Source organism: Rhinoderma darwinii, chromosome 1 (genome assembly GCF_050947455.1).
Source record: "Rhinoderma darwinii isolate aRhiDar2 chromosome 1, aRhiDar2.hap1, whole genome shotgun sequence".
NCBI classification, from domain to species: Eukaryota; Metazoa; Chordata; class Amphibia; order Anura; family Rhinodermatidae; genus Rhinoderma; species Rhinoderma darwinii.
In genome coordinates, this window is record NC_134687.1 from 513,328,580 (window position 1) to 513,354,226 (window position 25,647).

General features: G+C 40.2%; 1 protein-coding gene across 9 annotated transcripts in view; it reads right to left on the bottom strand.

The window, feature by feature from the left end:
* Nucleotides 1–25,647, bottom strand: part of COMMD10 (COMM domain containing 10) — a 403,417-nt gene that overhangs the window by 313,858 nt on the left and 63,912 nt on the right. For 3 of the 9 annotated variants that reach the window (XR_012850376.1, XR_012850380.1, XR_012850379.1), the window contains exons 6-8: nt 16,085–16,219; nt 15,283–15,437; nt 14,298–15,185 (exon numbers count right to left, since the gene is read on the bottom strand). The exons of 5 other annotated variants lie outside the window; for them this stretch is intronic. Coding sequence is in view for 1 of the 4 variants with exons in the window: in XM_075836377.1 (XP_075692492.1) it covers nt 16,088–16,219 (132 nt within the window). In the remaining 3 variants the exon portion in view is untranslated. Of the gene's footprint in view, nt 1–14,297; nt 15,186–15,239; nt 15,438–16,084; nt 16,220–25,647 lie in introns of those variants that run through there. One more of the 9 variants, XM_075836377.1, reaches the window with a different exon arrangement.

A 25,647-nucleotide genomic window follows, 5' to 3' on the forward strand; every position in this document is an offset into this window, starting at 1 on the left:
ATTGACCGCAGCATTTAACGAGTTAAACTAGCGGGATCGCGCTCGAGCGCGATGCCGCTAGTTACTCTGAAGTGTCGGCTGTAACATACAGCCGACACCGGCATCGTATGGAGCGAGCTCACTGCGTGAGCCCGCTCCATACTTCTCCTACCCGACTTTGGCGTATGGATACGTCAAATGTCGGGAAGGGGTTAAAGTTTGAATGGCATACTTTTCTTCTATCAGTGTCGCTGCCTCTGTCAAAAAAAAATGGTATAGCCCACAGATTAGCCCATTGTAATGAATAGGATAACTGAATGGACTAAAAACGGCGGCAGTCATGTGACCACTGGCATTCAGGTAACACTGTCCAGGTGTCTAACAGGTGAATAATAGGTTATTGAGGAGCAGAAGTTATAAAGTATTTCTACCTCCAGCAACATCTCATCATGTCTGTCAGTGTCTGTGAGGGGCAGATCTTACATTATTCTCCCGGTCTCCTCTGTGTGTTGTGTGTGTTTTTCTTTAACTTTATTGACAGCATCTCGGAGACAGACAGACATTTTCTAAATCATCTAGAGGTAGTAAGTACATGCACAGAGAAGTATTAGAAATGTATGTGTGCAGAATTTCTAATACATGTATATTAGAAAGCTGTATGATTTCCTATTCTACAAATAAGTAAAAAGATAAATAAAAACTGGACAACCCCTTTAATTATACAGTTGTGGTAAACATTATTGGCACCCCTGAATATTAAGTACACAATATAAAATATCTCCTGAAATAAAGTGTTTAGTGAAACTACTCGGATATATATATTTGTTGTTTGTTTGATACAGAAATGCACATGAAACAAAAATATAACAAAATAAAAACTGCAGAAAAAAAGCTTACAAAATGGCATCCTTTGTTCAGTTTGAAACAAAGGACAAAACCAGACCAACCTGTGAAGTAGAAATTCGACCCGGTTCTCACCTGGTCAGCGTTCACATGACGTTACTTTGTCGATGGATGGCTTTGATGATTAAAAAGGCCAGTTTTATTCCCTGTTCCTTGTTCACAATGGCAAAGACAAGAATGCAGTCTGAGCAGACCAGAAATGCTATTATCACCAAGCACAAGAATATCTCTAAAAACCTCGGCATCCCGACGTCAACAGTTCGAAATGATATCAAAACAATAATTTATGAGAGAGCCCTAGTTACATAAGCCACCCATAAGCCTTCTAGGAAAACGTTCCACAGGCAGAGGAAACCAAACTAGAAGGATATGTTCACACGCACTAATTACGGACGTAATTCGGGCGTATTTGCCCCGAATTACGTCCGAAAAATGCGCCTCGATAGCGTTGACAAACATCTGCCCATTGAAAGCAATGGGCTGACGTTTGTCTGTTCACACGAGGCGTATATTTACGCGCCGCTGTCAAATGACAGCGCGTAAATAGACGCCCGCGTCAAAGAAGTGACCTGTCACTTCTTTGGCCGTAATTGGAGCCGTTATTCATTGACTCCAATGAAAAGCAGCGCCAATTACGTCCGTAATGGACGCGGCGTTCAAGCGCCTGCACATGCCGTTACGGCTTAAATTACGGACGCTGTCGTGTGAACATACCCGAACTCTTTGGTAATGCACACCAGCGTTAAGTTCATAGACCACTAAATAAAGCCTATAAAAGAAAAGTGCAGCCTACCTACAATGAAACATGGTGTTGTGGGTCTGCTTTGCTGCCTTTGGGACTGGAGGCTTTGAACGTGCTGGGTATGTTCACACGACAGCGTCCGTAACGGCTGAAATTACGGGGATGTTTCCGCATGTGCAGGCGCTTGAACGCCGCGTCCATTACGGACTTAATTGGCGCTGCTATTCATTGGAGTCAATGAATAACGGCTCCAATTACGGCCAAAGAAGTGACAGGTCACTTCTTTGACGCGGGCGTCTATTTACGCGCCGTCATTTGACAGCGGCGCGTAAATATACGCCTCGTGTGAACAGACAAATGTCTGCCCATTGCTTTCAATGGGCAGATGTTTGTCAACGCTATTGAGGCGCTATTTTCGGACGTAATTCGGGGCAAAAACGCCCGAATTACGTCCGTAATTAGTGTGTGTGCACATACCCTTAGGGTATGTGCACACGAGGGCATTATGTCCATAATTGACAGACGTATTTCGGCCGCAAGTGCCGGACCGAACAAAGTGCAGGGAGCCGGGCTCCTAGCATCATACTTATGTACGACGCTAGGAGTCCCTGCCTCGCTGCCGGACAACTGTCTCGTACTGAAAACATTATTACAGTACGGGACAGTAGTTCCACGGAGAGGCAGGGACTCCTAGCATCATACATAACTATGATGCTAGGAGCCCGGCTCCCTGCACTGAGTTCGGTCCGGGACTTGCGGCCAAAATACGTCCGTCAATTACGGACGTAATGCCCTCGTGTGCACATACCCTTAGGGTATGTTCACACGCCCTATTTACGGACGTAATGCAGGCGTTTTACACATCGAATTACGGCCGAAAAAACGGCTACAAACATCTGCCCATTGAATTAAATGGGTCTTACGGTGTTCTGTGCAGACGGGCTTTGTTTTTACGCGCCGCTGTCAAAACACGGTGCGTAAAAAGATGCCCGCCTTAAAGAAGTGCCTGTCACTTCTTGGGACGTAATTGGAGCAGTTTTTCATTTACTCCACTGAAAACCAGCTTCAATTACGTCCGTAAAAGACGCCGCGAAAAACGCGTGCACTTGGCAAAACGTCTGAAATTCAGGCGCTGTTTTCGCCTGAAAACAGCGCTGTAATTTCAAACGTAAATGGCGTTGCCGTGTGAACATACCCTTACAGGAACAATGAAATCAGAGTATTTTCACAGCATTTTAGAGCGAAACGTGCTCCCGAGTCTAATAAAACTAGGTTTAAGTTGCACTAAATGGGTCCTTCAGCAGGATAAAGACCTAAAGCACACATCCAAAAGTACACAAGAATGGTTAAGAAGGAAAAATGGACTGTTTTAAACTGGCAAGGGAGGAGTCCTGATCTCAATCCAATTGAAAATCTTTGGAGAGAGAAAAAATGTGCTATTGGGTAAAGGAATCCTGCAAACATTCAAAAGTTTGAGAAAACTGCAGTGGAAGAGTAGAAGAAACTACCTGCAGCTCAAAGATCGCTACAACGTTTGGAGGCTGTCATTGTTTTCCAAGTTTGTGCAACCAACTACTAGGTAAGGCCCTATTCACACGACAGGGTTTCCCGGCTGTGTGACGGCCATTCAAAAAACGTCCGTCACACGGCCGCAGTAGGAACAATAGACCCCAAATGGGGCTATTCACATGACAGATTTTTTGACGGCCCGGGAAACCTGTAATCCTGTCCATGTTTTACACTATGTTTATGGTTTTTTGTGTTTTTAAATGACCGCATGTATATTGGATAACTTTTTTGATGAATGTATTTGGACATGCTATTAAAATATTCTAATAAAACAAAGTTGGTACATATCCACTTATTTCTGAAGACATTGGCTATCATTTTATACTAAACAAACAAGGATGGCAATAATGTTGACCACAACTGTAAGGGTCCTATTATGCAGGCAGATATTCTTTCATGAACGAGAGACGAGTGATGATTTAGTGAGTCGTTTGCACTAGAAAGACGGGTCTATTACACGTGACAATAATTGCTAAAGATTTCCGCTGTTCAGTCGTTACTGCGATCGTTGCCCATTCGCCCACACCTCATCTCTGAACTGCTAACGACTGGAAGAGTTCCGATTAGACGAGGGGATCTGGCAGCAAAGAACGATAATCTTTAGCTCAGGTAGATGTGGCTGATTTCTCGTTCATCGTTGCATGTTATTAAACGTAGCGTTTATCTCTTGCATTCGAACGATTATACAAAAATTTGTACTATAATCTCAGTCTAATAGGACCTCCTTAAGGGTGCAGTCCCAAGCGGAAGATTTTATCGCAGAAATTTTCTGCAACTGAAAGTCCGTTCCATTCATCAGAATAGAACTTGCAGAAATCCATACACCTGCTGCAGAAACAACTCCTTTCATGGGAATGGAGCTGATTTTTAGTCGCAGAAATTTCTGCAACAAAATCTGCCGTGTATGACTGCACAATTTTACAAGAGCTTCTCAAACTCACTGGTGAGGCGCAGCTGGGGAGGCAATTTTGACAAGTGATCATACGCTTCACAGGCCTTTCTGTGTTTCTAATTTCTGGTTTTTGGAATGTTGTATGTTAACCCCTTAGTGACCACCAATAAGTCTTTTCACGGCTGTCACTAAGGGGCCTTGGACTAGGCCGCCGCCGCCTTTTCACGGCAGCCTAGTCTAAGTCCTGCACGAGTGTCCCACGGCTGGTGCTCAAACGTCTGATGACAGCCGGGCTCCTGCTCCAACGGTAGTGATCGGTTTACTCCGATCGCAGCCGTTGAACCCGTTAAATGCTGCGGTCAATAGCGATTGCGGCATTTAATTTACAGTTAAAAAAAATTCAAAAACACTTTTTCCACTAAAATGTGCTTTCATTTCGTAAAAGTGTAAAAAAAAATAAAAGTATACATATATGGTATCGCCGCGACCATAATGACCCAAACAATAAAGTTAACTTGAAATTTAAACCCCAAGGTGAACCCCATTTTTTTACATTGCCCCCCCAAAAAAGTAATACAAGTTAATCAATAAGTCCCATGAACCCCGAAAAAGTACCAATGAAAACTACGTCTTCTCGCGCAAAAAACAAGCAGATATATCACTACATTGGCGGAAAAATTAAAAAAAAGTTATGGCACTTGGAAAGCGGCAATGCAAAATCAAAATCATTTTAATACAAGTGTTTTTATTGTGCAAAAGTAGTAAAACATAAAAAAAACTATACATATGTGGTATCGTCCTAATTGTAGCGAATCATAGGTTAAAGGAAACATGTTAAATACACCGCACGGTGAATGGCGTAAATTTAAAACGCATAGAACAATGGCAGAATTGCTGTTTATTTTTCTATTCCCCCAGTAGGTTTTATCTTACGGGTAGTTAGTTCAATGAATACAATTTACCCCTATGCATAGCGATTTCAAAAAAATATGTACATTGTGTAACTTATGACATTGCTGTAGCTCCAAGAACAAACACCATATTTTAGTTTTAAATGCTTCTCTCCTTTAACGTCAGACACAGGTTCTGTACATGGGGGATAATCAGCCAAGTGCAGACATTTTTACTGAAGGTGCAAATCAAGTAGTTAGAACCGGGGTGGAAAAGCCAAGTTGGTAGGGGTACTTATTGTATGTTTGGGGTAACATACATTCTGCGGAACGGGACAGCATTAATGCTGAAGCATTTGCCTCCCAATTAAAATACATTAATTTAATGCAGGATGTCTAACATCGCTGTGTGTGCGTTCAGCCCTTAAATCACTGTTAGGCTGGGTTCACACGACCTATTTTCAGACGTAAACGAGGCGTATTATGCCTCGAGTTACGCCTGAAAATACGGCTCCAATACGTCGGCAAACATCTGCCCATTCATTTGAATGGGTTTGCCAACGTACTGTGCAGACAACCTGTCATTTACGCGTCGTCGTTTGACAGCTGTCAAACGACGACGCGTAAAAATACAGCCTCGTCAAAAGAAGTGCAGGACACTTCTTTCAGACGTAATTTGAGTCGTTCTTCATTGAACTCAATGAAGTACAGCTCAAAATTTACGGCTGTCAGAGAAGCCTCGCAAAATGCGAGGAGGAGCAATTACGTCTGAAACGAGGCAGCTGTTTTCTCCTGAAAACAGTCTGTCATTTCAGACGTAAAAGCCTGCTACCGTGTGCACATACCCTTGGGGTATCTTCACACCGAGAGTCAAAAAAGTTTCAAAATACGGAGCTGTTTTCAAGAGAAAACAGCTCCTGAATTTTCAGACGGTTTTTGTGCCACTCGCGATTTTCGCTGCATTTTTTACACCCGTTTTTGGAGCTTTTCCAATAGAGTCTATGGGAAACGGCTCCAAAAACGTCCCAAGAAGTGTCCTGTACTTCTTTTTCACAGCCGTTTTTTTACGCGTAAAAAAACACTCCGTCGGACCAGAACTCCGTTTTCCCATTAAAATCAATGGCCAGATGTTTGGAGGCGTTCTGCTTCCGATTTTTCAGCCGTTTTTCGGGCGAATACGCAAATAGCATCTTCTCTGCATGCCTTTGAGTCCCTTTTGAATCGGACGTTATAGGGCCTAGCGATCGTCCAATTGCAGAAGTGTCAGCTTCTAAATTTCAGGAAAACAGAAATAAGAGAATCTCCTGTTGTATACCTCTAAAAAAATGAAAGGCTGTGAGGCATGCTACTATATAGGATTACAGTGGAAATCATCAAAATACTGTAGTTGTGCCATATTCTTTACATATGTAAAGAATATGGCACAACTATAAACCTGACAGGAGAAGGCCGCCCACCAAAATTAAACAAAATCGGGCAAGGAGGGCATTAATGGAAGACAAAAAAAACAAAAAAAAAAACGATAACACTGAAGGAGCTACAAAGATTCACAGCGGAGATGGAAGGATCTGTACATAGGACCAATATAAGCCGTACACTGTACCGTATAAAGTACTAGAAAACCGGCAAAAAATTATTAGAGGGGTAAAAAACAGCGATTGTGCCATTTTTGGAGGGGTTTCGTTTTTACGGAGTTCATCAAAACTACACGTTCACTTTAATCTACAGGTTGATACAAAACCAAATTTATATTTTTTTTTATGTTTTACCACTTTTAAAAAAGAAAAAAAACAAAAAAACACATTAACATTTTTTTGATTGATTTTCCGGTGTTAGGGCTTATTTTTTGCGGGGCGAGCTGTAGTATTTACTTGTACCCTTTTGGGGTACATATGAGTTTTTGATCACTTTTTGGTCCATTTTTTTGGGAAGCCAATGTGAGCAAAAAACAGCAATTTATTTATTTATTTTTTTAAATTTAAATATTTTTTTTTGTGCATTAAAATTCTTTTTACTGGTATTTCTTTATTTTTATTTTTTTAGAAGTCCCCCTAGGTCTCGTTGGATAGCTTACATGATATACTGCAATACTAATGTATTGCAGTACATCCTTATACTGAGTCTCCTATGGAGCCTTGTGAAGGGCTTCATAGAAGTACAAAGGTGGCAGACCTGAGAACCTTTATTAGGCCCCCAGGCCAGTCACCACGTAGGGGGGGCCAATGGCATGTGAGGGGGGGCTGCTCCCCAGTCTCTAACGCCTAAGATGCCGTGGTCGTGATTTACCATGGCATCTAAGGGGTTAAACGGGCAGAATCAAAGTGATCTTTGATTCCACCCATTGCAGTGAGGTGTCAGCTGTATTTCTCAGCCGACACCCGCTGAGTATCGAGTGAGCTCAGCCTGTGAGCCCGCGCCATACTTCCCCTGAACGACTGCCACATACATGTACATGGCATTTCGTTAAGGGATTAAAGAAAACCATAAGAAACAAGTTTTGAGTCTGTTAAAAAGAATTTGTCAGACTCCCCAAACACATGGAAGTGGGTTCTCTGATTAGATGAGACTAAAAAAATAAAAAGCTATGTGTGGCGCAAAAGCAACACTTCCCATCACCCTATTTCCAGTGACAGGGCAATTCTTAAGGAAAACCTGTTTCAGTCTGCCAGAGATTTGAGACTGGGATGGAGGTTCACCTTCCAGCTGGACAATGACTCAAAACATACTGCTAAAGCTACACTGGGGTGATTTAAGGGGAAATCTTTAAAATGTCTTGGAATATTAGCCGATTATCCTCAGCAGCAGTCGTGGCACGGCTGGAGGCGATGTATTGTCATTCTCCCGTCGCTCCGGTGAAAGAAATTCGGGAGGAAGACACATCACAGCATGATCTCGCGAGATCACGCTGTGCTGTGAATAAAGCTGGGCATGAATGAAGAGAAGTGTATTACGCTGATAGGTCTGCATCATACACTTTTCTTTACAACGCCCACTTGGTTAAACGGGAAAAAAACGCCCAGTTGGGCATTTAGAAAGAATTTGCATAAATTTAAAAACCATCAGAGCTTTGTCAATAATAAACGTTTTTCAAAAACAACAGTAGTTATCAGCATCAAAGCATTCGTTCGATTAGGTAGGAGATAGAGAAGTTTTAAACTGGTGACACAGCCTCTTTAAAGACTGCTGAACAATAACGCAACCCATCTAATTTTAAGGAGTTTTGCCTAGAAGAATGAAGAAAAACCCCAGTGTCTAGATGTAGTAAGCGAACAGAAACATAACCCAAGAGACTTGCATCTGTAATTGTGACTCCACAAAAGTATTGACTTTCAGCGGGTGAGCACTTTCTAGACTAAAATTCTTTGTGTTTTGGCTTAATTATGGTTTGTGTCACAGTAAAAAAGATTTTGCACTTGCGAAGAGGTCGGCATGTTGTATAAATCAAATCATACAAACCTTACAAAAATCCATTCAAAGTAGCAATACAACAAAATGGGAAAAACACCATAGGGGTGAATACTCTCTCAAGGCACTGTAGTTCCCCCTACACCTGCCCACAGACTTGTTAGCTGAATACTCGGCAAACTGCAGAATTTTCCTTCTGGTCTTTCCTTCCTTTATACAAACTGTGAACCTTCTTTCATTCTGATAAAGGTCAGCTACAAATAAACGCTTGATCGAAATACTTATGCCTGAAACACAGTGATCTGTAGTTTTATTATGCAATTATTGAACTTCTGTGGGGATGAGGTGACTCATCTCTTCATGCAAATTACCACTCCGCACCATATACCACTCTATTCATCTAGAAATCACTAATTTTTTGTTTAATACTTTACAGTTAATCTTCTATAAAAAAAATATAGAAAGTCATCGGCTGATCGTAACGTTTATGCAGCGATAAAGATTATCGTTGCCGGCAGCACATCTCTCTGTGTAAACTGGGAGCCGTGCTGCAGACATCATGGTAATACATGGAAACGAGCGATTGTGGTAACAATCGCTCGTCCCCATATCAGAGCTCCTTGTGAAGGGAACAAGCGAGTGATGATCAATGAGCGGTCTCGTTGATCAGCGCTATTTTCACAGCCCATATTGGGATGTGTAAAACGACCCTAAAGAACACCTTGCCAACTATTAATCATGGGTTTGGTTCTGTTATGCTATGGAGTTGTATGGCAGTCAGTGGTACTAGAAATAGTATGCAGATAGAATACTTCTGAACTAGAAGCAAGAGTTGGAGAGAAAAAAACTCCTACAGCAAGAACTCTAAAGCAAATAATAAATTATGGTGTACAAAAAGATATAAAAATTAATTCAAATGTAATATTGCACCCTCTATAAACCCTGTGTAAGGCCTCATCTTGAATATGGGATGCAGTTTTGTGCTCCACACTGTAGAAAGGATTAAAAAAAAGCTGGAGAGGGTTCAAGGGCGGGCGACTAGATTATTAAATGGGACTAGAGGTCTCCCTTAGGCATTATTCACACGGACGCGTCAGTTTTGCGTGCGCAAAAGGTCCATGTGGCATCAGCATATGGTGCGTGATTTTCACGCGCGTAGCACGGATGTATAACACGTTCGTGTGAATAAGGCCTTACAATGAGAGGTTAGACAAATCGGGCTGGTTTTGCTTGGAAGAGAGACACCTTAAAGGTGATCTTATTAACATGTATAAATATATGTGTGGTCAATACAAAGAAATGGCACATGATTTACTCCAAATACTTTACAAAGGACCAGAGAACATTCATTGCATGTGGAGGAAAGGCGTTTAAGACATCAATATAGGAAAGGGTTCTTTACAGTTAGAGTAGTTTAACTATGGAATTCCCTACCCCAAGACATAGTAATGGCAGATACTATGTCAGCATTTAAAAAAGGGCTTGATGTATATTTAATGAAAAAATAGCATTGAGGCTTATAACTAATCTAGCAATGAATGTAATTGAAGTTTAACTAAAAATGACATGTTTCTTTAACTAGGTTTGATGGCTTCAAGAAACATTTGGAGGCCATGATTTCAGCTTAAGAAGGTGTTACTAAGTATTGACTGGCGTTGCTTATTAGTCATGTAATTGGCTGAAAAATTGTACAGTTCATGGCAAGTAGAGTGGGATTTCTGGAGACATAGCTGGAAGACTGGAAACTGGCATAACACTGGAAGAAGGGGTTTGACTGCTAGAGCAAAATGAAAAAAAAAAAAAACCTAGCTCCTAGGAGTGAACTATGGCTCCATACAAACTCCGAGCCTATGGGTGCTCTGTATGCCTCAGATTTCATATGGAGTCTGTGGGAAATGTGGTATGTTCCATCAGATATTTTATTACAAAAGTATTCTTCACAATTCAATGCAATATTGGGGCACCACAACACGGCACATTGAGTCTGTGTGCATCCGTAAAGGCTACGTACATGCAGGTCTGCCATGTGCATGGTGCCTTAGTGTTTTTAGAGGATCTGCAGACTCCCTATGTTTTTTTAATTGTCACTACTTTTCTCAAGTATGAAATAATGTTTTAAAGCAAGTCTCTACAATATTAGAAAATGATGCCTGATGCATTAGAAGTAGAAAAGGAAACAATCAAACATGAATACAAATAACATTTAATTTAGGTATAATTAACAAGAAAGCAAAATAAATTTAATAGAAAAAAAAATCTGAATTGGCCACAACACTATTACATACATCCACTATTGCCTTGTATATTGACTAAAATTAGTTAAAAATGAGAAATCAATACTTAATTCTGTGGATTATAAGCACAGCTGGATGCTCACAGTGAAATATCCAGACTTTTACTTTAAAATTTAATATTATGCTTCGCATCCCTAAATCACGCTGATTTTCATAATTGGGACTTGACACATTTGCAGTATGGGGATTTCAGCAGTGATAAACTCCACATATCCTACTAAAGGACTGTTGGATTTGGCTACACAGATAGAGTACAGTGTTAGGAGTAAGTATTCGCCGAATGTTCCCAAGTATTACATATATCCCGAATATAATCAGTTTTGGTAGGATTACTTCATTTAGTTAAAAGGGGTTGTGCAGTTTCTAGTAAATAAAGTTTAAAGGGGTTGTCTTACAAATACCATCCCTGTCTATATCCCCCATCCTTGAGCCATAATAGAAAACAAATCTGGCTAACCCGGCAACAGCAGGGTAAATGTAAAGCCATAAGAAGCTTCCACTGGCAAAATCGTTCATCACCAGGGGTTAGATAACTCCTTTAATACTTACTAATGTACATTGTGTTACAGGTCTGAAATTCCTTCACTCTGGGGCTGCTTCAGAATATGTCAAAAATTGTGTCGTTCCTCGATAAAGTTAAACTGGGAAAACGATAGAAACATGTGTCCAACCCAACTAATGATAGAAGAAATCGGACTTGGCAAAATTGCAGAACACCGGTATTTAAGCCTGTCCCCCGCATCTTCAGATCATTTAGTATGGCTTTTATCAGTGACCTGTTACATGCAGTTTTCATTGTGCGGTATACCTTGTGGTTACCACGTCGTTCTGTTGCATTTTTATATGCTATTTTTTCATGTCTATTTTTGCCAACCAATTGTGTGTGTCACTTTTTTTCTGCTTCCATAGACCCAACCCTGACACTAGTAACCAACATTTATCCCTACTCTCTAACAAAATAAATCATTAAATGAAAATTGAGACCATATGTTGGAATGACAATGCAAACTACGAGGCGGTGAAGCATAAGGAAAAGTTAAAGCTTTTAGTTAAAGATCCTCTGTCACCACATTAGAAGTGGCCTATCCGGTACAGGTGATCAGCGCTGTAATGTAGATTACAGCAGTTTTTTATTTAGAAAAACTATCATTTTTGACGGAGTTATGACCTATATTAGATTTATGCTAATGACTTTCTTAATGCCCAACTGGGTGTGTTTTACTTTTTGACCAAGTGGGCGTTGGAGAGAAGTGTATGACGCTGACCAATCAGTGACCAATCAGCATCATACACTTCTCTCCATTCATTTACACAGCACATAGTAATCTTACTAGATCACTATGTGCGGTCACATATACACAAACGTTACTCAAGTGTCCTGACAGTGAATATACATTACCTCCAGCCAGGACGTGATGTCTATTCAGAATCCTGACAGCTCGGTAACGTTTGTGTGAGATTTACAGCAAGGCAAGCGTAATCTCGTTTTAAATGACCGTTTACAGCGTCATACACTTCTCTCCACAACGCCCACTTGGTCAAAAAGTAAAACACGCCCAGTTGTCCATTAAGAAACTCATTAGCATAAAGCAAATATAAGTCATAACTCCGTCAAAAATGATCGTTTTTCTAAATAAAAAACACTGCTGTAATCTACATTACAGCGCCGATCACATTATGTACAAGATAGGCCACTTATAATGTGGTGACAGAGCCTCTTTAACTAAAAGCACTAGCCAGAATAAGGGAGGGGGGGAATTGTGTAAGGACACTAGAGCGAGTGTGTCTACCCCAAATTTGCAGCATAAAGCAATGAGGTTGCTTTACCACATTGACCATGCTGCAATTTTGGGAACTGCTCCCTCTAGTGACCAGCACATGGAAATGTTATAAATTAGAATCTAATTTACAATATTTCCTGACTTGTGAAAAATTTTTACAAATTAAAACAATGTGTAAATCACTTAAATAATAATTGTTTAACTAAAAAAAAAATTATTAATTTCTAGCGACACATTCCCTTTAAGTACTATACCATATTTCCCCACTCAGAAAAAAAAACCGCACAAGCTATGAAGGGGCGTAGATTGAATCTTTTGGGTCCATGTAAATAAGCTTTCCCTAAGAAAGCTGTGGTTCACAGCGATACATCTTGGGACATTCTTTCTCCCACAGCATTTTTGCAGACCCCCTTACTGATATTTTCAGAATACGGACTAAGTATTATAGGTTACTAGCAACAGATTATTAGATTTGTAAATTATCTAATGGGCTATCCAGTTGCGGATTACCTCTCTCTTCCTAATAGAACCTATTTAACAAAGACCTTTTTATAGAACGAAAATATGTGGCAAGATATTGGATGGCCAATCATATACTTGGCTCTACATGACCCACGTCATGTAAATACCAATATTTACTTGGGTATATATATATATATATACACATACAGGTACACAGACTCCTTTACTTAGTTATATGTTTTTTTCACTTGACATTTATTTATAGGGATTTTCCCTATATTTTTCTTCTTTGCAAATTCAAATATATAACCGACACCTCCTACCGGATATTGGTATTTTATTACTACTATACTAATAAGTTATGTAGCTTTTCAATTCTCTTCTATACCCAACCTATGTTTGTTAAAAACGATTTCTACAGGTTCATAGTTTTATTGACCAATAACTAGAATACAAACTTGTATTGGCTTTAATGTAATGTTTAGAATGAAGTCATGTAAAACCTCTTAAAATATATTTTTTAGAGAAAATAAATAAATAAAAGATTGAACGTTTTTTACAGGTGAAACGCTATATCTCTACAGCGGTACTGACGGCCACTGTGCATGCAGGCAATCATTGGTGAAGGGGGTGGGCTCCAGTGTATTCTTTCTTAGCGGTTATAAACCTAAGCAGTTTGGTTTAATGGCCCAGTGGACCCATCATTAGAATACGCCACCTTTAATTAGGACGACATATTCCGTAGTCAGCTCTACTTGTGAGTGCAGTACAAAGAATCATAATACATTTGTGGTGTTCCTTTCTTAGCACACAAGAGACAGTCTGAATAACCAAAGCTACAGTGTTAAGCATAAGCTTCTAATGATTTAGGGTAAATTCACACGGAGTGGGAATGGTGATTATAAAAATAAATTATTTACGCGCTTTTTATGTTTATGTTTTCACACAACTATGGTTTTCACACAACTTTCAATACATTAGGAACTGTGTCAGCCTGCACCATTATGTTGCGTGTAAATAGATCTTTAGAAAGTGTAGTTTATATTACCCCACATTCCCATATAGACCCATAGTCACCAAACTTTGGCTCTATAGCGGTTGCACAACTACAATTCTCAGCATGTTGTAACAGTTGCAGATTGTTAAAGTATGGTGGGAGTTTTAGTTTTGAAAAAGCTGGAAACCCACTGATGATGACCACTGCATAAGACAAAAACCTAATTGGAATGAAAAATGCACCTTTACAAGCAATGAAGACACTGGAACTTCTTATGTGGTTTATTTTAACAAATTCATTACCATCAACGTAACTAAAATAAGGAGCAGAACACATTTTTAAGTTAAACTGAGCATTGTTTAATTACAACGTAGTAAGGGCAATACAACATAAATACAACCACTTGTCAAACCCACCATATCGGACAACCCACATCAGTTACAAAATAAAATAACATTTTTCGATTTAAAAAAAATAAATAAAAATCATGACTTTGGAGGGGGAAACAACTGGGAAGAAGACATGTATGAGGGGACTGGCGGTAGTTGCTAGGAGGAGGTAGTATCTACAGAATGTGGTACCTTAAAGCCACTAAAGGCGAATGGAAGAAACTGTGGATGCCATGACATCCTGGAATCTAGTGATTAATGTTCCCTCATCAGGCAGGGCAGAGGTGGTTGTGCCGGCTGACGCAAGGATGAACTCATGAAAGCACTCTGCCTTTCAGGTTCTAGGCGCCTACAACAGCCTGGGATTTAGTGACAGAAAGAAACTAAGTCGTAATCCGAACTAGCCCAACACAGCAAAGACATGACTTTGGTCTCAAAGTCATCCAGTGGGTGGTAACTGCTGCAGCAGGAAAGACCACATCTACTTCTAGGTGGCACAGTATGGGAAAAAGGGGTATGGCAGCAAGGTAGAGTGGCCACCCTTGACTCTTTGAGTACCCTCAGACTGCTATTCCTGGCCTTGATTCCTCTTCAATTGGGTCCCTTTCCTTTTGCCGCTTCTCCTTTTGCTCAGTGATTCCGAATGCTTTGAGAGGTTTCTTTCAGGGATATAGTTCACAAAAAAGGCTTTAAAAAAATATGAAAATGATTACAGGAAATTTCCATTAAATACTTACGATTGTCGCTCAATTGACAACTCCTACAAATACAAATTTATTTTGTTTTTCATTTTGGAGGAAGAGGATGTAACCTTCTGCTTATAGGCAAGGTCCTTGTAGATCCTGTCCTGTGCCAGTTACCTCTGATTCCTTAGGTCGTTTTCTAATATCAAAGTAATAAAAAATAAAATGGTTTGCAGCATTGCAGATGATGTGTCATTAGACAAACCTCTTTTTCAACCACAATTTGTAGGTCTTACACTTTAAAACGTGTTCCAGTGCATCCCTCTTACTTATGGTTCGGTATACAAGCAATAGTATTAACTATTTTTGGAGACGCAAAATGTTTAAGCTTCAGGCTGGTCCACATACGACTTAGCAGAAACATTTTGAAACGTCTTCGTAGAGGCTGCATCTGCAGGAGGAAAAGACGGCTGTCAGTGACGACTAGACTCACCATACCCCTCTCTGCCTTCCGCGATACACGGCACTTTATTAGTGCTTTATATATATGATGTAATCAGCAGCAAAGCAAATCACGAGATCACTGGGTGAGTGCCAGAGCTGCAGGGACTTAACAGATACAATTCGGCTCTATAATGAGTGAAGGAAGGCTGTATCGATATGCTGGTTTCAGTTATAAATGTTATGTTACAATGTCACCCAAAAGGTCTCTTATAACCTATGGGGGACACAACATATATAAAAAAATAAAAAAGGAAAAAAAGATGGAAAACAAAAAATAACTTACCGTCAGCCCAAGCTACAAAGGTAGTCCTGCCACATGGCGATAAAAAACTAAATGTATATCAAAATGACAGTAACCAAAAAAGGAACTGACTTAAGTGCAACTTTAAGCTATTCAAATAAAATGTGAAATAACACACCAAAACGACAAAAAAAATATATAAATTTTTTTTATTTTAGAAAGTCCTCAGTATTAGGGGAAAAAGATGTATTATTTGGCTAACCAGACAAGAAAGTCAAAGGGGATTCACTTATCAAAACGGTCTAACAGAAATAATGGCCTATTAAACGCGATATTATAAATATGTGATTTACCAATTATTGCACCCTGAAGGGAGAGCGTCTCCAGAAGGAACAATGGTTGGCAGATTCCTGTACAAACTTAGTCTCTGTCGTGCTGTTCACTGTACCTATAGCTCTGTTTGTCCATGGTACCAGATGATGGGGTACCTGAAAAACACAGTATAATAACAATATGATTGATGTATTTCACATTAAAAGGCACCTGTAGTCTAGATATCTATATAGCCCCTAGTGCTAGCACCATATGGGGCCCTTATGACAAGGGGACATAATTATGAGGTGGATGACACTGTAATGGGCCCTGTCCGTCAGTGTGCGGAGACACTTATGAGGTCATGATGTAACTGTGGCTCTTCGGGCCTCTATGATAGACACATTTGTAAAATAAATAAAAAATGAATACAGTAGATACTTACCAAAGCAGGTCAGTGTGATGAGCACCTAGTCCTCTTCTGGATGCAAAAATTCTAAGCTAGCGGAGCGTCCTCCTCTTGCATTTAAAAAGGCTAAAAAAAAAAAAGTTTCTCTCTTTCCCAATTAAAGTCAATGGGTGGGAGAATCAAACTAGCTAGAATAGAAATATACAGGACATGCTGCAGTTCAGTCTTAGAATTATAGCACGCTCGGACACGAATGTAACTACCAAGGGGAACTCTATTCTGACAACTGGGTGGGGGCAAAACTACATCTGCGACTGGGGATGTGCGAGCCTGCCCTTACATGTCATTTGATTTTTTTTTCTTCTTTTAAATGTAGCACAACAGGGTCATGTGGTATCCGCTTTAACGCATGTCGTCGCCGGGTCCTAACTTTTAGAGCTGGTTCCGAGGAATGGGCAAAAGTGCACAGACTCATCTGTCCATAAGTTAGAGACGCTTGGATCAAAAGGGGAAAACATATATGAGACGTAGAATGAATGGTTGCTGGAGGAGAGGCTTGATGTCTTCTGTTAGGCATATCAAGCGTCTACAAAGTGGTCTTTACTGCGAATGGAAGGTTTGCTCATAAATCTAAAGCTTAATGAAGAGAACAGATATATGTAATAATAATATTGTTTCATCTCGATTATAATTGCTGGTAAATGTAATAGTACCTTGAGAAAAAGGAACTCTGCAGTTTAGAAAATCCCATATTTAACCTATGATAGAGCGCTCTCCCCCGTTTCCGCAGACCTTAGTGCTTTTACTGCACAACAGGGCAATTCTCCCAAACAGATGGGGCTCCTGTTTCCGGAATGACCCTATACAGTTCCCATATAGAGATTAACAGGAAAAGGCGGCAAAAAAAAAGAAGAAGAAGGTTTCAGTCAATTAAAGAACTTTATTAAACATAACTAAATAAAAAAAGAATAAGTCTACAACATACATTTTAATCACCAGCTATAGAAAACAGATGGTGGAAGACTCTAGATATAAGGAGCAGTAAAACGGTCTGGAGAAATCTGCTTCGTTCTCATTTGGCAGTAGAACACCCTACGTCCTGTGATAAAGTGGTAACATCAGTGAGTATGTTCTGCCCCTTGAAAATTTACATTAGCAGGATTTCATTTTACTCAATGTCATAATTTGCTTTCTATAAACAAAGAGCCATCTGTAACCTGAGCAGAGACCAACTTCCTCCAACATAAATCAGACTTATTTCTGTTGCCAAGGTGATTTTATCTTTTACAAAAGGAATGATATTTTTTTTACAGCCAAGTAACACAAGTAGAACAGTTACATGTGGCTGGTAGCTATGCCCCTCAAGAGAAGAGAGGCTTGCCAATCCATACAGGAGTTCAAGAACATAACCATTGTGGTATAGGTCATAGTTATTTCACTAGGCGCAGAAAAACAACGTGTATGCTTTACCCACCTAGCGACATAGTGTAATCATTCATTCTGGAGAAACTGAACTGGTATACCCAGCAGAAATAAAATTCGGAACAGAAACTACTATGTAAGGGAAGAGTGAAACAGAACACCAAGTCAAAGACTTAATACCAGTTCTCTCACATTAGCTTGGATGACGAAGTAAAAGGCAATTTGTCACCAAGTCCGACCCATTTACATCAGGGAATAATACAGAAACTGAAGTAGATGCCACTAAAATGCCAATCTGTCGTACTACTCTAAGAGCTGCCTCAGCCAATCACATAGCAAGAGAGAGGTCAACGTTAGTTTTCATGCCAACGTGTCTATACCATGTGTGCAATAGTATCAAATATTTTTGGGTTATTGTTTCCTAATTCTTCGTAAACACACACATAGCGTTTGATGGGCATGCTAATTATGTTGCGGAAAGGCCGCAGATTTTCACATTAGATTTCACCCTTTCAATGTATTGGGGAAAAATCTGCGCAACAATTTGCCGCAAAATCGTTGCAAATTTGTGGCAAAATCTTCCAGTATATCTGGACGTAGCCTTATGGTGGTTTCAGTCTATTAGATGTCCTTTCATTTCAGAGAAGACCCCAGTGGTTAGACCCTGTAACGATCTTACAGAGGGCATATCATAGGGCAGGGCTACTGACGATTAACTTTCTGGGTTGTTCTCTTTTGATGTCTATGGAAATTCCAGTTGCCTGGACACTAGAAAAGTTAAACTGGCTCTCAGTCTAAAATATTTTGTCCACCCTTGTTCTAGGCATATGTCATCCATGTTTAAAAGCTCAGAACTCTTTTATGGAACCTAAACAAATCAAAAAGTATAAAAGGGCCCCCCTTCAGGAGGTTCACAAGAGAAAACGGATACTATCTGTGCTTTTAACCCCTTAAGGACACAATTTTTTCAAATCTGACATGTGTCACTTTATGTGGTAATAACTGTGCAATGCTTTTATGTATCCAAGCGATTCTAAGACGGTTTTCTCGTGACACAATGTACTTTAGGTTAGTGGTAAAATTCGGTCGATCTATTCAGTGTTTATTTGTGAAAAACCACAAAATTCTGAGAAAATTTGCAAAAACTAGCATTTTTCTAAATTTAAATGTATTTGCTTGTGAGACAGATAGTAATAGCACACAAAATAGTTACTAGTTAACATCTCCCATATGTCTACTTTATGTTTGCATAGTTTTTTTAAAAGTATTTTTATTTTTCTAGGACGTTACAAGGCTTAGAACTTTAGCATCAATTTCTCACATTTTCAAGAAAATTTCAAAAGGCCATTTTTTCAGAGACCAGTTCAGTTCTTAAGTGGCTTTGAGGGGCTTACATATTAGTCCCCATAAATCACCCCATTTTAAAAACTAGACCCCTCAAGCATTCAGAAAGTGTTTTAACTTTTTAGGCGTCTCACAGGAATTAGAGCAAGGTAGAAGGGGAAATTTACAATTTATTTATTTCTGCCAAAATTCATTGGTAATAAAAAATAAATAAATCTTTGACACAGAAGGTTTTACCAGAGAAACGCAACTCAATATTTATTGCCCAGATTCTGCAGTTTTTAGAAATATCCCACATGTGGCCCTAGTGTGCTAATAGACTGAAACAGAAGCAAAAGGAGTACCTAGGAGGATTTTGGGGCTGCCTTTTTTAGAATATATTTTAGGCACCATGTCAGGTTTGAAGAGGTCTTGGTGCCAAAACAGTGGAAACCCCCGAAAAGTGACCCGATTTTGTAAACTACACCCCTCAAAAAATGTATCTAGGTGTATAGTTAGCATTTTGACCCCACAGTTTCTTTACTAAACTTATTAGAATTTGTCTGTAAAAATGAAAATCTACTTTTTTCTAAAAAAACTTAGAACGTTTTAATTTTTACAAGGAATAAATGAGAAAAAGCACCCCAACATTTGTAAAGCATCTTCTCCTGATTACGGCAATGCAACATATGTGGTAATAAATCGCTGTTTGGACCCACGGCAGGGCTCACAAGGGAAGGAGCACCATTTCGATTTTGGAGAGCAGATTTTGCTGGAATAGTTTTCAGTGCCATGTCGTGTTTGCAACGCCCTGGATGGACCAGAACAGCGGAAATCCCTCAAAAGTGACCCATTTTTGAAACTACACCCCTCAAGAAATATTTCTAGGGGTATAGTTAGCATTTTGATCCCACACGGTTTTTGCAGAATTTATGAGAATTATGCAGTGAAATTGAAAATCTAAATTTTTTCTAATAAAATGTAGTTTTAGCTCAGATTTTATAATTTTTACAATAGATAAGGGAGAAAAAGAACCCCAACATTTGTAAAGCAAACTCTGAGCACAGCAATACCCCATATGTGGTAATAAACTCCTGTTTGGACAAAATAGTGCAAACCCCGCAAAAGTGACCCCATTTGGGAAACTACACCACTCGTGGAACTTATCTAGTGGTATAGTGAGCATTTTGACCCCACTGTTTCTTTGCTAAAATTTATTGGAATTAGGCAGTGAAAATGAAAATCTACATTCTTTCCACTAAAATGTTGCATTTTTTTCACTTTCACAAGGGATAAAGGAGAAAAATCGCCCCAACAATTGTAAAGCAATTTCTCCCGAGTACAGCAATACCCCATATGTGGTAATAAACTGCTATTTGGACACACGGCAGGGCTCAGAATGGCAGGAGTGCTACTTGGCATGTAGATTTTGGTTGATTGTTTTTTGGGCGCCATGTCGCATTTGCAGAGCCCCTGAGGTACCAGTACAGTAGAAACCCATGAAAAGTGATTCCATTTTGGAAACTATACCCCTCAGGGTAATCATCTAAGGGTGTAGTGAGCATTTTGATCCCGCAGGTGTTTCATAGATTGTATTAGAATGAGGCAGTGAAATATGTAGTTTTTCACACAATTTTTCTTTCCACAAGGAGTAATAGGAGAAAAAACACCACACAATTTGTTACCCAATTTCTCCCGAGTACGGCAATACCCCATGTGTGGCCCTAAACTGCTGTTTGGGCACACGGCTGAGCTCAAAATGGAAGGAGCACCATTTGGATTTTAGAGCGCAGATTTTGCTGGACTGGTGTACGGGCGCCATGTAGCATTTGCAGAGCTCCCTTAGGTACCAGAGTAGAGTGTAAAACCCTGAGAAGTGACCCCATTTTATAAACTACACCCCTCAAGGCATTTATCATTTACCTGGACATATGACAGGGCTTAGGAGTGAAAGGTGCATGTGAGGACTATTTTGGTGATTTTCGCAGCATTAGCCCACAACGGCAGGGCTCTGGGATCAAATAGTAAAACAAACCCCCAAATAGCGACCCCCATTTTGGAAACTGCACCCCTGAATGCATTTTATTAGGGGGTGTAGTGAGAATTTTGACCACACAGGTTTGTTTTTTTTATTAGAAATTAATGCTCAGTGGATGGTGCAAAGTGAAAATTGCAAATTTCCACAGGTATATGCCATTTTAGTGAACAATATGTTGTGCCCAGTTCGTGCCACTAAAGACAAATACCTCAAACTGTTAAGCGGGTTCTCCCGAGTATGGCGATGCCATATATGTGGACGTAAACTGCTGTTTGGGCACGCTGCAGGGCTCAGAAACAAGGGAGAGCCATTTGACTTTTGGTTTTTAATCTTTTCTTTTTTTACGGCCATGCGCTATGAATGACAATTTTAGTTTATTCCGCGGGTCGGTACGATTACGGTTATACCAGATGTATATACGGTACTTTTTCTTATGTTTTGCAGCGCCTGCACAATAACATCACTTTTGGTTCAAATTATTTATTTTTTGTGTTGCCATATTCTGAGAGCCATAACTTTTTTATTTTTTCGTCAAAAAAGCTGTGGAAGGGCTTGTATTTTGCGGGTCAGGCTGCAGTTTTTAATGGTATAATTTTGGGGTACATGCAACTTTTAGATCCCTTTTTTTATTCTGTTTTGGGAGGGGTAGTGACTAACAAACAGCGATTCTGGAATAGTTTTTTATTTATTTTTTTTACGGTGTTCACCGTGCGGGTAAAATAGCGTGATATTTTTATAGTTCTGGTCGTTATTGACGCGGGGATACAACATGTGTACTTTTTTTAAATGTTTTCCGTTCTTTCCTATAATAAAAGACTTATTATGGGAAAAAAGGCTGTTCGTGTTTAGCATGAAACGTATTTTTTTTTTTACAAATTTTTATTAACTTGTTTTAACTTTTTTTTTCTGTCCCACTAGGGGACTTGAAGGCTGAAGCCCTGATCGCTATTCTAATATACTGCACTACCTACATAGTGCAGATTAGAGCTGTCAGCTATTCACCGACGGCAAGCCTATTAGGCTTCGCCTCCCGGCGGGGCCTAATAGGCTTCCGTAGTAGGAAGCGATTGTCTACGGTTGCCATAGCAACCATCGGAACCCCGTGGGTGCCGATGGTTGCCATTAGCAACCATAAGGGTGCGATCTAAGGGGTTAATCGGCCAGATCGGAGCCTAGCTCCGGTCCTGGCCGTTTGTCACAGCTGACATCGTGCTCGAACAGCTAACACTCGCGCCCATGGCAACTATCATGGTTGCCGACAGGCTAGAAGACACTTCGATGCAGGGATCGCTTTGATCGCTCCATCTAAGGAGTTAATCGGCCGGATCGGAGCCTAGCTCCGGTCCTGGCCGTTACAGCAGGGTGTCGGACAGCCAGAAGCTGAGCCAGCGCCATCACATACAACTTCTCATGGAGCTGTGATTGGTCCCCTGCCGTCTTACTGTGCCGATCAACTGTCAAACTGTTCTGTCACCCTAACAGCTTTTAGCCAGGACGCACCGTTACGTACCGGTGCCTTAAAGCACTGCAATACAGGACGTACCGATGCGGTAAGGGGTCAAGCAGCATATCCACCCTGTTTGAACATACCCTAACTGTCACACATTTCCGCATAGACTTCATTCACTCCATAGCTATGGACGGACATGACTGCCCTCAATGAATGATTACGTTTCTTTTTTTTGTAATCCCTTGCTGAAAACAAAAAAATTGTAGCTTTAATTTCAAACCGAGTTTTTCTGTATACAGAAAGCAGACAAATTCAGCTGCTCACTCTTATGTTGATGTGTGTCCAGTAATCCTTACAAACGGGCCTGAAAAGTGTTGTAGAAGTGATTTATGCACAACACAGATATTGTTCTCAGGAAGACTTCCGAAAGAGCCAAATTAACCCTTTCACGTATGTAAAGTGGCTTTGTCAAAACGACTCTTGTTTACTGTCGGTCTCAGAGAATACCGTGGTGCCTACAGGGAAATGAAAAAATTAAAGATAAAATCAAAGGAAGGGGGAAGAAATGACTCCTAATCTAAAGAAAGGCGGCAGTACTGGAGGAGAGCTACACTGAAACCCTTTAACTGACAGCATGAAAGTTCAGAGAATAGAAAACAAAATAAGTTTGTGATTCTTTCTTGCTGGGGAGCCCTGTAGAGAATGAAGCTGTGATGCTCGGATGGTCTCTCTAGAGCTGCACTGGTTAAAATCGCTTGCCGTTGTGCTTTGCCCTGGTTTGATGAATAGGAATTCATTTGCTAGAAGTGCAACAGAAGACCATTGTTAGGCACAGATTAGAAATGTAAACACTTCGCATTTCCCACAGCTACCGACTTCACAATTGATTCTGAATGCTGCTTTCAAGACAATAAATTTAGGGTGTCAGTAAAGTAGCCAACTAATAAAAGAACAACAATGCCTCCTAGTGGTGGAAGAATAGAAGTTACCATATAGGACATGCCTGATCCGGTTTAGGAGTGAGCGACAGGTCTTCATATTCCAGAATCAAAAGCTATAATTCCCCCAGATTAAGACTCAAAATTGAGATAGAACAACAGAGTCGTTTGAGCGACCTCGGATGGAGCGGAGCAGATCTTAAAACCATTGCTAACACATGCGTCACAAAAACAGCAATACATTGTCACTCACGAGAGAGAAAATATCAGCGTTCTTTTTTTAAATATGCTTGATAGTGAACAAGCCGACACTTGACATGTGGATTCAACATGCCCAAAGCTTGCTAGAACTGCCACTGAAATTCCCCGGTTAATAGCTGTCAAAACAAAGCATCCTTTGTAGGTAAGAGCTGCAAACAAGGTCTAGAGGGGGATATTCCCAAAAGGTTTCTTATCGCACTACAACTTTTCCATAAACCACCTTCGCAAAGAAAAATTCATGGTAAGGTTTCCATCATATGGTAAATTTAGGTGGTAAAAAAAATGGATTCTACTTATTTAACCTAAAAAAATTAAAAAAAAAAAATCAGACTCCCAAAAAACTTAGTCTCAAGTCTGTGAAAAATGGCACGCAAGAAAAAATAACTGTATATCACAGGGACATCGCTTAGTAAAACCTAGCTTTTAATGTTGTGCATAGAAAACATTTGACAGTATACAGATTAACCGAGAAATGAGCAACAAAAGCCAAAATGAGTCTTGTATACCCTAGGCTATCACAAATGACATACAAAGTGGAGGAAGGGGTTATTGTTAAGTCCCTAATCCAGCCCTGTAGAGCCTAAAATACATGGCATAAATCGCCCCAAAAGGGATGGCCACATCCACTAACATTTTCTCACGATTCCCTAAAAGGGCGTCACACCGCATTTCTGCACTGGATGCAGGTTCATTAGGGGACACAAACAGGGATTATATATATATATCCAAAAGGAAAAAATAACTTTATACCATATGTAGTGATATAAATAACAGACAGTCGTAGCAAGTACCACCTAGATACAATGAACAGATAATAGCTCGGCCCTCAATGGAGCCACTTTCTCTGACCAATATGCTGGTCATACTTGAAACCAATAAACAAAAGCCTAGTCATAGGGCAGCATCAGGCACACTTCATTAGGAGGATAATGGTTTGCCTGCTTGTATCGTATGACGCACGCGGCGAGCCCTAAGGGAGCATCAGACATACACCAATAGGAGGCTAATAGACAGATGCATGTCAAATGAGGCTGGGTGGGCGGGTTTAATACTAAAAGGCATGTCGAGACGTACAGAATTAATGCAGTCGGTAGAGTAATATGTGCCTTTGCTGATGCTAAGGTTAGCATACAGCAACGCATGACCAGTTAAACCACAAGAAAAGATGCCAAAAATCTAGAAATAAAAGGTCTAGTGTAAAACAGATACAGGACCTATATAATGAGTTAGTAAAAGGGTGGCGGAAACCTCACAACTGGGGTCCCCAACAAATAGATAAGGATTCTACCATAGTATACAAAATAGGGGGTTTTTAAGCACACCTATAATGAAGGCTCCTAGGTAAAATACAATATGCACGGAATACAGACAATTGCAGGAGCAACCAAATATTCTCAGAAAGCAACGAATACGGTAGGTAGGTAGGTAGACCGCTAACGTGGTGTTAAAGAAAAGCTGACCTATAGTTGCTTTCTATGAAGGCCAAGTGGATTTAGTGAGCTGAACTGATAAATCCAGTTGGCCTCCTTACAAAGTAAATGTTTGTTCCAGTACCCCTATCGTGGGGAGGGTCTAACCATTTTGATCGCTGTAAAGCGGAGGCAGCGGGGGTTGCCACCACATTGGCCATGAACATGTCGGGCAACTGGGGTGTCTGTCACGTTCTACGTCCTTGACATGTTCACATATCCTCCGTCTATATTCCCTGCAGGTTTTCCCGATATTGTCTAAGGGGCAGCACCATGAGCACAAATAGACCACCC